At 42.3% G+C, this 13,153-nt stretch overlaps 1 protein-coding gene across 4 annotated transcripts; it reads right to left on the bottom strand.

The window, feature by feature from the left end:
• Positions 1-1,340: 1,340 nt before the first annotated feature.
• On the bottom strand, positions 1,341-12,822 carry SLC25A28 (solute carrier family 25 member 28). 4 transcript variants are annotated; one of them, XM_075612315.1, is made up of 4 exons: positions 12,394-12,822; positions 8,368-8,596; positions 5,601-5,657; positions 1,341-4,001 (listed from the first exon to the last, which is right to left on the bottom strand). In XM_075612315.1, exons 1-4 carry the CDS (start codon positions 12,673-12,675, stop codon positions 3,484-3,486), a joined length of 1,086 nt encoding a protein of 361 aa, XP_075468430.1. In that variant the 5' UTR covers positions 12,676-12,822; the 3' UTR covers positions 1,341-3,483. The 4 variants fall into 4 exon arrangements, with proteins under 4 accessions (XP_075468430.1, XP_075468432.1, XP_075468431.1 ...); XM_075612317.1 differs by lacking the exon at positions 12,394-12,822 and adding an exon at positions 12,133-12,335; XM_075612316.1 differs by lacking the exon at positions 12,394-12,822 and adding an exon at positions 11,597-11,782.
• Between the last annotated feature and the right edge of the window lie 331 nt (positions 12,823-13,153).

Below are 13,153 nucleotides of genomic sequence, written 5' to 3'. Positions count from 1 at the left end.
TTAATAACTTTTAGCATTGAGAACTATTTAAGACAGTATCGCAGGGGTCCCATGCAGTCCATGGCAGGCTGTGGGCGAGAATCAGGGTGCCCTCTGTGATCCTGTAGGTTCTGAATTCTAAAACATATGGGGTTCTATTTTTTTTTTTCATGTACTGGTCCATCAAATCTTAACGGTTTACTGTATTCAAGACAATTGGGACCTGTTTTTATAGGGCAGCTGACCAAAGCTTTATAAATACAAACTGAACATAACCAGAAAACTGCATTATGCTACATCCATTTAGGAAAGTCTATCATGTTTGTTTTAATAATATTCTCTCATTTTATATAAAAGTGGTTTACGCCAGGCATAAAAGTGATATATAGATATCCCCACCTGCTTTATGGGGTTTAGTCAGCTCAAGTTACAGCAAACCAAAAATAGTGCATGGTTCCAAGTTGTGGCAACCACTCCCTCTGCTGGTTTTCTATGGGTCTTGCCAACTGCAATCTTTCGAATATCAGGTTTCAGGGCACACCATACTTATCCAGTACTTTCGAGAACTGCAACAGTGTGACGTAAAGGCACCTGTTTTACTAGTGTCTTGTCCCAACGTTGGCACTAGCACAGGGGTGGGCAACTCCCGTCTTCAAGGGCCACCAACAGGTCAGGTCTTCAGGCTATCCCTGCTTCAGCACAGGTGCTCAGTCAAAGACTGAGCCACCTCTGCTGAAGCAGGGATAGCCTGAAAACCTGACCTGTTGGTGGCCCTTGAAGACAGGCGTTGCCCACCCCAGAACTAACATCTAATGAAAGCAGGAGGTAGGAGGGGCTGGATTCACCATTTGACCTTCCTGAAACCTGTATACAAGGGTGCGGTACACTACCTGCAACCACTTGCATTAGGTGAACATGGAGTCAATTAATACCTCTAAAATTTCAAAAAGGTGTACAAGGCATGACTAATCTTGCAATGATTGCACCTGTGTACCAGCAGCAAAAGATATTATTTTCGGTCAGGAACTATTTTGTTGTAGCAAGATTGTTTTACATCCAAAAATAAAAGTACTTGTTGGCTACACATTTTAGACGTGCCAAATTGAATATGCTTAATATGGATATAAATATAGATGTTACAGTGCAGCACTTTATCTGGCGCTAGTACCTTGGATATTCATGCAATTGTGAACTTTACAAGTGACCTTCAACTCGAGTCATTTAAAGGCCTTCCATTAAATTGCAGTAAACCATTTAGCACATGGTCATGCCATACAATTTAATGCCGTGACTACACGTTGGTGAATGAAAGCTTTCGGACACAACATCCAACACAAAAAAAACACCACACAAGATGCAGGTTTGTTTAGTCTCTTCCCGAAATTTTATTCCTGTCCCATCAGCCTTCCAAAAGGGACATAAACTGAAAACATAATAGAAGAGGAAGTGGAGATGATAGATTTTGAAGTGCAGACACCCAAAACATGCGTCTCAGTCTGACAAATCAACATTTGGACCAGTAAATTGGTGTGACAGAATTGAGTAGAGACCTTGAATTTGCACATGAACCAATTTTCACACCTGCATACAGTCATCGACAAACACCAAGCAACGTTCAATACAGCAAGTGAGCACCGGGCTGACTTCAAATGCTGACTTTCCAAAAAAAAAAAGAAAAAAAAAAAAAGGAAACTGGCTTTCTGTATGATACAGGGTGGGGTAAAAATGGCTATAAAATCCTTAAAAATGAGTATTGGAACAGAAACATTAGCGCCAATCTCAAAGTATGCCAGCTTATTACACTGGAGAATAATGTTTCAAAAAAGGCAGACTGCAACATCTTTTACAACCCACCTGCAGTTAGTATGTCTGCTTAATATAGATGTTTTCATTCAAACAATGTGCAAATGATGTAACTACAGTATTTGTATGCTCTGATTAGACCAATTTAAAAGACAAACAGATACAATACCATAGGTAAAATAGGGCAACAGCAAAAAAAGCTGGTCCACTAATTAAAATATAAGGGAGTGCAAAATGCAGATTGACTGTATACCCCCCATCTTTTTACACAAGGCCATACAGAAAACAGTCTCCTCTATCTCAAGCCCCTCAACACTGCCACCAATTAGATTTGCTTAACCCACAGGTGCTCAACTCTAATCCTCAAGAGCCCCCCTCCAACAGGTCAGGTTTTCAGGCTTCAGCACAGGTGGCTCAATCAATGGCCCAGTTTTCAACTGAGACACCTGTGCTGAAGCAGGGATAGCATGACATGTTTTTTTTTTGGGGGGGGGGCTTTACTTGAGGACTAGAGTTGAGAACTCCTGGGTTTACCAATTCTGCCTCTGTTAAAAGAATTCAATGTCGATCTTCTGGTCCTAATTTCTTTCAAGAACGTTACAGTTTCGCTTTCTTCTGAGACACTCATGTTATTTTGTAGTCGGAGAGCAGGCAGCAAGCTTCTCCTTTAAGCTGTAGCAGCATATTCTTGTTGCCTCTCCCTGCTACTTTTGGGGTTCTGACGGTTGGCAACATTGAGAGAAGCCTCAGGGAATAAGATCAATTGGGCCAAAAAAATAAAAAATACACAAATGTATTTCCCCACCCCAATGCTTACGATATAGAAAAAAAAAATTATCCAGCCACCAAGCTGGCGTAAGTGCGTTAACATGTGCGTGCCGACACCGGCGTAGCCAACTAATTGTTCCATGTCAGGACAAAGACACTACTGACAAACTTTGGTAAGGACACTGTATTTAGAAACCAAAAGTAAACTTTTTTTTTTTTTGAGTGCGTGTTATATGGGACAGTTACCCCTTCCGCTCGCTCCTTTTTGGGAACTGCTGTAACCAAGACACCTTTGAAGACAGATGCGCAAAGGGTAATACGGCACAGAGTTCGAGGTAAACTCCAGACAACGTTAAATGCCACTATTTATAGCCTTCACCAGTCAGTGGGGAAAAGGTGCAACTTGTAAACGGTTTCTCATTGGTAAAGCATCCATCCCATGGCGTGGTATGTAGAACTTTTTAATGGGCTTCAAACGTAATGTGTTTTTTCCTGTTAATTAAACAGCACTGTAATATGATATCATTATACTTCATATAAGCAGGCTTATTGCCTGAATATATCTAGACAATTATTTGCAAGAGATGCCTGCACAAGCATTTCAATTATTTCCAGACTGCTGCTCAGTGACAACTCCAGCCTTTGAATAATGGGAGTGCGGCTCCGTGTTGAAAACTGTATTTAAAAACAAGGCAGGCTGTTTGCGTTTTGTGGAAGTAAAGAGCAAGGCGGCAGGATCTGGTTAGGAACTACACATTCTAGCTTTGCTGCATGTGCTATTATAATGGGGTAGTAGTGTTGGGAGATGTGACATTCATTCCCCTCACGCCAAGAATAAGTAGATTAAAACATTAAAAAGGCAAAATTCAGGCTGGGAACAGATCATTAACTGTGGCTGGAGCATCTCTGCAGGGCGCGCTTTGGTTAGGGGCATCAGTGCCCAGCCCTCCTTTCCTCCTGTCGTTTGGTGATGATGTATTTGAAGAACTCGTACACAGACCATGCGATAGCTGTTGAGGGCACCTGATAGATCACCCTGGCCTGAACCCCTCGGAAGTAGGCAGCGAGGCCGCCCACTTGGTACACCGTCCTGAAGGCATTAGCCATGCCTGTGATATGTCCACTTATGAAGGAATTCAAGGCCAGAGATTCCTGTGTGTTGAGTAAGGTCTTGCAAACGTCCATTGGTGTGGTGGCAGCGGCAGCCACGGCCCCTGCACAAGCCCCGGAGAGCATGTGGGAAGTCGGATTGTATTGTCTGTGAGGATTTAGGTGCTCCTGCAGGAACTCATAAGTCATGAAGTGGATCGCCTGGAACGGGATATTCATAGTCAGTTGGGTTGTGTAGCTCCTGTAAAAGGCACCAGCGCCCTCTTTCTGCCACACCGCCCTCATACAGTCAGTCACCCGCCGGTAAGGGGAGTTGTACATCTGCATCCTTTGCTTCACCACTTGGTAGAGAAGCGAGATCGCATCAGGCAAAGATGAAGAAGCAGGCCCAGGCAGGTAACGAAAATCCACCAGGGACAAAATAAAAATAGAAAAAAAAACAAAACATAAGTTAGTGTAATCCCAGGTATACGTGTCTTTACTCAATCATGGAAATGTAACGGGTTTAACAGTCCCTAACATTGTGAATCGTTTGCTCTAGAAAGGCTTACAATCCATACCAATTGATTGAGCTTTTAGAACAGTAAAATAGACTGAAAATAAAACATTTACATTTTTTCCTTTTTTAAATGACATACAAAAAAAATAATGACTTAAATAAAAACGTAGTCGATTTATTGGTTCAATATAATAACCCTTACATTTAAACTAGGAAAATGTAATGTGTATGTTGTCATGCAAGCATAGGACAATAACTGTATCAATTGAAAGCATTATACTGTACATTGGTGCATTTACTCATGCTCCTTTACAGGCAGATATCAATATGGGTGGAAACTTGAATTCATCTTTGCATCCAACAATACAGCTCATGCTCTATATCAGCGGTTCCCAGACTATTACACTGTGCAACACCTGCAAGAAAATATTTATTAGGCAAACCCCTAATTAATAAATCTTATTGTTGAAGACGATTGCCAATAAAACTGACCGATCGCAGGCAGCATAGTGCCCTGAGTGCATGGGGGAGGGGGGGAGACACACGCTTACCAAGGCCCCAAACTGTACCTCAGTGTGTGCAGACAGCATGGGGAATATAGCAACCAATCACTGCAGGAGCTGCCAAAGTCACACCCCACAATGCCTTGCTGCAGTGGATACAAAGCACTGTAGGGAGCATCTTCACATATTCCTGCTCGAATTACAGCTATACCATCCACCCTATGGTGCAGTTTGGGGCCTTACAAAGTGTGCAGGTCCCTTACGGTATCAGGAACCCGCTATATTGCCTGGAAGTCGCTAGTAAATAGTTTTGTCTTCTGAAACACCCGCTCTATATTCAACCAACATTCAAAAGTAATAGTACAGCTCAAACCCCTTATAACGCTGTGTTTGGGGTCCAACGAATCGCATCGTGCTATAAGCGGATTGCATTAGAAATAATGTGCGATTGTAGGCATTGCACAATAAGGTATTTAAGATACCAATAATCCTGTTGTAAAGTATTCATAAATACAAAAATTGGGAGCAACGCTTGCATCGAGTTATAAATGGATTCGCGTTATAACGGGGTTGAACTGTATTTTCTTTTGTTTTAAACAAACTTTATAGGATAAATGGATGTGGATTTCAGTTTAATAAATGAATGCCCTCAGGAGCTTTAATATCACTTTTAGTACCAAAAAAAAAAAAAAAAAAAGAGAGAGAAAACCCCCACCCCACTTAATACCTGACAAAAATAAAGGCAACTTAACCTTTCTACTGCCAGAGAGGCCAGCAATAACTCAGGCAGCAAAATGGTTACACAGACTCCATTCGGCTTTTCAAAACATGAACATAAAACGATAAAAAAAAAAAAAAAAACTATTTCTGCAGTTACAAGTTTCCTTTCTAAACGGAGAGATCAGTGCTGGTAAAAGTGATTTCCCCTCGTCCGTTACCTTCAGCTGGATTCATAGCTGCATCATGTAACAGTGTCGCTACGCATCCAGCTGCTCCTGAAAAACAAAAACTGGCACAAGTGAGGGGGAGAAATTTCTGCAGAGAAAGCACACGTTTCTAGAAGGAAATTAAACATTTTTTTTTTGTAAACACCTAATTATTTTGACTGTCTAAAAATATTTAAGTACTCTTGTAAACTCCCCGACAGGCATGTGAACACACGAGAGATTAAATACATTCATAAATGCAGCGGGGCTAGAGGTGAAAAATTCTCTAATAATCAGTGCTATAGCAATCCAGTCAAACTTGTGCAAAAATAAGTGAGTACTTGCAATGACAGGAGAGAGATATAGATATTTGTATTTCAGGTTACTAGATCCATTGCTAAAGACAAATTTTTGAGATGTGTACCTCCCTCAGGTTAAGACGCACTGGTATAAAACGCAGTACTCTATTTCCAAGCTTAAATAACGGAGAGGAGAGCCAAAAAGTGGCCGAGAGCAAAAGGTAAAGGGAGAGACAGTTAGCAGATCGAAGAGATTGTGTAGTTTAGGATAGTAAACAAAAAGGGGTTTAGGAGAAGTGGACTGCGGGACTTTGGAACATGTAGGATGGGAATGAATAGTTGCTGATGATATGCAAACTAAACAGAAGTCCTAACTTATTTTTGCACTTTGAATAGACCAGAATACAAGGACAGATTAACCTTCTGCCTTAATAACGGATTATGACTTTTTTTTTTTTTTTTTTTAGATCAAAAAAACACAAAAAGATGTGTTTCCAACTGCAAAGACCAAATCGATCAAGCAGCAACTGTTTCTTTAATCCTTACAAACCCCCATATACAGCACCTGCAGTCTACATAAACTGCCAATCAAATGTCTCACTCTCCTATTGGATTCATTTAAGTCAGGGGATGGCAACTCCAGTCCACTTAGAGCCATCTGTGCTGAAGCAGAGCCATCCTGAAAACCCGACTGGTGGTGGCCCTTAAGGACTGGAGCTTTCCACCCCTGACTTAAGTGCTAGAGTCCCAAAAGCATAAGCTAAGAGACATTCAGCTCTCCAACTATACCATCTGGGAAAAAAAAAAAAAAGTTAACCTTTTCATGCACCAAGACAATTAAAAAAAAAATTAAGTGCGTCAAGATTTGGGGCATTGACATTCACAGCCCCTTCAACATACTCTTGCATCTAACTTCGTTTCAATTAAATTCCTTCGGTACCTGCAGTCCATACAACACATGCGATGTGTTACAAACCCCTCAGGCATCAAAGGTTTTAATGACCCCATTTTTTTTTTTAACACAATACATCCTAAACAAATCCTGTAACCCTAAAATTAAATAAAAGAATAAAAAAAGTGCAACGGATGTATAAAGAAGAGGTTCTGGAAGAGGCGAGCTTGTGGGCAAGGAGAGCTCTCAGCACGCAGACACTGCTCCGATATAGCTGCCCTCTCTTCACGTTTTCCGCAGATCCAATGCTGGCATAAGAGCTGTGCATCTTTACAGCAGTCTGAACGGATCAAGTCAAACACAGAACAGGTGTCGAATGTCTAGTGCACAAATCAAGTCTGTGTAGAAAAGTTAGGCAAATGTCTCAGCAACATCAGCGCCACTGGAGTAGGAAGTCTAAGCGGTTATGCAGAAAGGTGTGTGTGTAACTGTGTGCACTGGGACGCCTCCAGTCCTTCATATCATCAGTTCGCTAATAACCAATTTATCTGCTGAAGGCTCGTGCGATGCATTCTTCTGCAGCACAGGAACTAAAGGATTGGGTCTAAAATGGAGGAGGTCGCCACATTGGCATGAATTTGGTTTGAACAATACTGCCATTGATAACACTGCAAACTTCTATTCCCCGCAGGAAGTCACTGAAAAACAAGGCTGCTACCAAAAATGCACTTTTTTCCCCCTCAGCAGTCTTATGACTAAATCTGGGGTGAGACCCTTCAAAAAGTCTTCAGATTCAGGGAACAAGAAATGGTTGAAGGGCAAAAAGTTGTGTCAGGGCCTGGCTGAAGGAAGAGCAGTAAATTTTACATCGGTTTGAGTTTTACTTGGCTCGAGCGGAGCAGAAAATAAACCCGGAACTGGTACAATAAGATTGTCCATCTTTTGCCACTAACAATATAAAGTGTAAGAAAGGGAAGCTTTGTACCAAGGGAAAGTCCCCTTCATGTTCCCGTATCATTTACGAAGAGTGATCATTATGTGATCATTCCAAAGCACAAAATTACATATACACATTCTTTTTCTCTACATTGTTATATTAGGTTTAAAACACAGATGTAAACTGTGGGGGGGGGGGAAAAAAAAAACAAACAAATGGATTTACTAAACGGTGACTACATTTTAGAGTAAAAACTAAAGAAAATAAACATGAATGGGAATTTAACGTCATTTTGTTTGTAATCTGACATAAGGCAGAACAAAACTGCAGGTGGAGACACCAAGTACTTGTACTAGATGAGTCATGCTCATAGCTTTGTCAGCATGAAACGGTTGGCCGAGGGAGGGTATATATATATATATTTTTAATCATGACTAGGCTTGCCTGACAGAATGTGGAAAGAGGCAGGCGCCCATTAATTCAGGAGCGGTTTTTGTGGGGAGTGGTTTTTTTTGCCTTGTTTGTGTCAAACTGCCCTAATAAAAATAAAAAAAATAAAAAATGCTGATCACAAAATGTCTCCAATGGAAGAGATTTAAAAATAAAAATAAGCAACCGCTGAGCATAATGCCGAACAGGAATCATCAATACCATTAGCGATATGGCTATTGCCCCCAGGGCGGATTACATCACTCAATGTCTTTTTTAATTTTTCGTAGCAGGCAAAATAGAGGGCGTGAGCGGGGCCCGCCCCCGTTGCTGTAATATTCATTCCTCGCATCGGTCTCCAGATGCCTTCTGTACGAATGATTTTCGACAGGGCCTCCATCACATTCCGGTAACGGGCAGCCGGATCAGGCTGCAGACTCTGCATACGGGTCTGAAACAGCACGGAAAATCACATCAGTAGAGAAGTAGAAAAGACTGGCTCAGGGGTTTAATGTCAGCAACAGAAGGAGTGATTTTCTGAGATGCCTGCCATGAAGTGGTAAGGATTCTACAAAACGCGTTGGGATTATTGCTTTGAGCAATTCTGATGAGCAAGGACCCCCAAAGTCTGTCTAACCGAGACTTCGCTCTATTTATGTGATCATGTGTGACCTACTCCCACTGCAGGAAACCATTCTCATTTAAAACCTTTTATTCTATATACTTTCCCTAAAATATTGGTTTTCATTATATTATGTCACCAGCGTCATTTTCTTTTTATACAGAGCCGCAAACATGTTATAATGCCACAGAAGGGATATCTTTTAACTTTTTCTGAGGGAAGTATTGGATCTAATGTCTATTTTTGATTTAGGTGTGGGGACAATTACTATTTTTGTGGATTGCTCTTTTAAAAGGTGAATATTCATTTTCAAATATTTGTGTTTCATATTTTGCTTATACACTTATCAATTCTGGATGCAGAATATCGATATTTTGTACATATAAACATTTTTCATATAGTTCACACTTATTTCTATTTCTATTTTTTCCCCCCATGGTAGCCGCAACTGCTCACTTTTTATTTGTACACTATTCCTTTGTAGCACGCTGATTTTTTTTTTTTTTTTTTGCATGAATTTCTGAAATCTTCATGGTGAAAATTCACTGCAAATTTCTAAATAAAAAGCAGAGAACAGAGTACAGCCTTAAGCTTGTGAAAAACAGAGAATGCCACGTTACGAGAAAACCAGCCCCTTAAAGAGGCAATATAGGTGGCACTTAAAAAAAACACAATCATTTTTTTTTTAATGCAGCCTTTGATTACCTTTATTGGAAACTAATTACCCAAGCTTCCGATCGATTCGTCCTCCTGTGATCGATCAACAAAGATCCTGCTTCCCATGTTTCACTAAATCGCTACCGTTCAGTTTCAATCAGTGTAACTCAGCAGCTACGAAGTATCCTGATATTACCAAGATAACATTATCTATTGTTACAGTTTGCAGCTGCAGCTTGCAAACTGTTGGGAATATTAGCAACAAATTATCACGAACAGGAAAGTGTTCCCAAGATCTTTGTAGGTGGGCTAAAGCCGACTATAGAAAACAAAGGATGCTAAGTATATTAAAACTCATTAAGAATAGCATTAAGATATTAATTTAAAAAGAAAATTGTACCAAGTATTATCTAATACTACAGATTAAATTAAAAAAAAAAAAAAAAAAAACACACACAACATGTAGGATATTGCATCTTTAAATATACAGAATCTCACTATTGTTAAAATAATTAAATATCCACGTCTTCCGGTTCATCTACTGTGGAGGAAAGAAACACTTAGCAGGGCATACTTAAAGGGTGGCATTGCCGCAAATACACAAACACCTAGAACAAAAGAAGGCACACACTATACCCAGCTATGCATGTATGGGCAGGAAGAGAGGGAGGTAGAAACAGATTCAAATCAGGATAACCTTTCCAGTTCAAATTATTGCTGCATCCATTCCCAAGGTCACATTGCCGAAGAGACATGTAATCCCAGACAGTTTACATTCACACAACCACTTCCATAACAGTATCTCCATAACCTACCTCTAACACAGCATTTTACCTTCTTCTCCACTGGCATAGCAAAACACAGCTGCCAACACCATCCAGACACAATGCTCATTGTACATACAGTTTCTAAACCGCAACCTTCAGCTAAACGGGAGATTGTCTCGCTATGGTTTACTTAAGGCCCTACAAATACCCCTCTAAATCTTTTATACATGTTATGATTAGTCAAAAGATTCAATTACCGCTTTCCCTGGTTCTTTGTTTCTATGCTGGTGCCAAAACAGGTTCTAGAGAAAGTCATATTGAAATCTTATAACCACAGACAAATTGCTCAACACTAATTATACCATGCTGCCTTACTGGCATCTCAAGCCGACTGCTCAATGTTTTTTTTAAGATGGCGTCTGAAGTACTCCCGCCCACACGAGCATAAATGTCACCTTTGTATTTTTGTTTGCAATAAACAGCCTGCAAGATCTTAATACTACAGCAGTATACACAAACCTGTCATGCTTGAAAGCCCGATCACGCGGATGTATTGGAGGATAAAGCTGCATCACAATGGTATCTAGTCAACATGGTTACCAGCTAAAAATAGTTACATGTGATGAGTTAGTTTATATTTCTTTAAAAATGTGTGCAAAGGAAAGACCGGCTGATATGTCTGCTTATAGTGGTCTTTCAAATAAATGGCAAGTAAAAGTAGATTGCCAATACGAGTGACTACAGCAGTGGTTGAGCCCACGGGCTCAAATATATGTGTTCAACAAAATTCTCCAAAAAAGTCTACAATTGAATCCCCTATGTAGCTTATATTTTCTTTGGGGGTCAGGGGGCCTCGTATACCGAGAGAGAATGTGCATGAAATATATATATACATACATACATATATAAAAAAAGAATTATCCACTAACCAACTGGATGGTTTCACCAAAACAGGCATCACAACATGACCCTGCATCCAGGCACTGGAAAAAGGACTCCTGTCTCCCATGTCACCTTACAAAGGAGACTCCCCATATCCTGCTTTAGTGGTGGTCTCCTCTTCTATCATCATTCTAGTAGAGTGAAACCCATTTCCTGAAGGACACACTCCATTTTGTATCATCTTACCAGAGGGTCATTCCATTATCTTTCATGTATCACCAACCCCAGCAAGAGAGAGAGCTCTAGTGTCTAATGCAACTGTTACATCTACACAACCTTGCGGTTAACAGGTTTCAATCCCTGATGTTTGATCTTTCCAAGTTACATAAAGGTCTACTAAATATAACCAGGTAATATAATGTGTAACATCTGTTTACAAAGCTTTGAAAAGTACTTGATAAATACTGTAGATATGTAACAGAGGGGTGCTCTCCATTCACTATCTTACAGAGGTTCCCCATACCTTGCTCTTGGCACACGTGAGGGCACTCCAGGCCTGTCCCTGTACAGTGGGAGTGAAGCGAAGGGAGGACAGGGCCTTCAGTCCTGTTTTATAAACGGACAGTTCCCAGAATACACTGCCTCCCCCCCCCCCTCCTTGCATACACTGTCCCCTGCACTGCTCACACCCCATTGTGATTTTTTTAATTTCAAGATATAGTATAGGAAATACTGAGAACCCACAATGAAGTGGTTGTAGTCACAATAGGCGTTGGACCAAATCAGGAGACGTGTGTGTGTGTGTGTGTGTGTGTGTGTGTGTGTGTGTGTGTGTGTGTGTGTGTGTGTGTATGTATGTATGTATGTGTATGTGTATATATATATATATATATATATATATATATATATATATATATATATATCCTGAAATAAAGTTTGCAAGAGATGTTAGGATCTGCAATGGGACTGGGGATTTCTATATTGATTTAGAACAACTTTCCAAGCAGCACTGCAGTGAAATCACACCAAATAACAAAGGGGGCTGGGTACTGAACTTACTAAAGTTGTGGATCGCATATTACAGCGGTATCCTTCTGCCCTCCCTCCCTAGAGGGGATCTCTTGCCCCCCGTCCTGTCCTAGAGGGGGTCCTGTCCCCTCTCTCCCCATGATGGGACTGTTCCAGCTCCGTGCCCCCTCCCCCCAAGTGGTGGATCCTCCTCCAGCCATGTTATATAGAGGGGGTGACTTCCCACGTGTGTCTCCATCCCCTTATTGCGCTCTGCCTGGGGGTCTCCTCTCACCCTCCCCACGCTCTCACCTTGACACAGTCCACCGGGTACATCAGGCAGTGCTCCATGACCCCAGCCACTGCCCCGGCCAACATGTGCGTGGTGACCGTGGACCCCTCCGGCAGCGCCTCGTACTCCGGCTCCCCCAATTCCCGGGGCCGGTGACTCGCGGACTCCGCCGCTAAGGGAGAAGCCGCCCCGCCGCTCACCTCCGCCTCGGGCCCCCAGCCACGCCGGACCCAACCCCCCAACACCCGTCCGGGATCCCCGGCCGACGCGGCCCGCTCCTTCAGCACGGCCTCCAGCTCCATGCTACAGTCCCCAGGCTGCTCCTGGACACCGACCCGGGCCTGTGAGCGCCGCTGCCGGATTCGCGGTGGACCCGACACCGCCGTGGTGGCGCCACCCAAACTCCCGCAACCTCGGGGCCCAGCGACACGCCCACTCTCGCTCCCATTGGGCAGCCAGTTGCATAATCACCGCGCTGATTGGCGGCTGGCGGTGCCAGTCATTATTCGGAAAGCGGCCATTGGCTCGCGCCGTTGCTCCTTTATGTACCGGGCGGGGGCGGGGCGATGCCGCCTCTTATTGTGATTGGCTGCTTAAGCTGTCAGTGTTTTACTCCTGGACTCACGTGAAAGGGAGAGATGATTGACATGGCAGGGGGCGGGGCTAGATGACCTGGTTGTCAAGTGTGGTGGGCGAATGATGAGGACCCACATGTGTCCCAAGGTCAGGGCTGGAAGGTCATCAGTGCAGTCAGAGCAAGGCCTGTTCACCCAAGCCAGG

The sequence above is a fragment of the Ascaphus truei genome, chromosome 8 (assembly GCF_040206685.1).
Source record: "Ascaphus truei isolate aAscTru1 chromosome 8, aAscTru1.hap1, whole genome shotgun sequence".
NCBI lineage: Eukaryota > Metazoa > Chordata > Amphibia > Anura > Ascaphidae > Ascaphus > Ascaphus truei.
The sequence above is the reverse complement of the archived record's forward strand: the minus strand, read 5'-3'. Positions and strand labels throughout refer to the sequence as shown.

Excerpts from the sequence above, each read along its gene's own strand:
- SLC25A28 (XM_075612315.1), bottom strand. The coding sequence starts at position 12,675 with ATGGAGCTGGAGGCCGTGCTGAAGGAGCGGGCCGCGTCGGCCGGGGAT. Across the intron at positions 8,597-12,393 it reads ACCCGGTGGACTGTGTCAAG|ACCCGTATGCAGAGTCTGCA; the intron begins GTGAGAGCGTGG and ends GTGCTGTTTCAG. Across the intron at positions 4,002-5,600 it reads AGCTATGAATCCAGCTGAAG|TGGTGAAGCAAAGGATGCAG; the intron begins GTAACGGACGAG and ends TTCTCTACCAAG.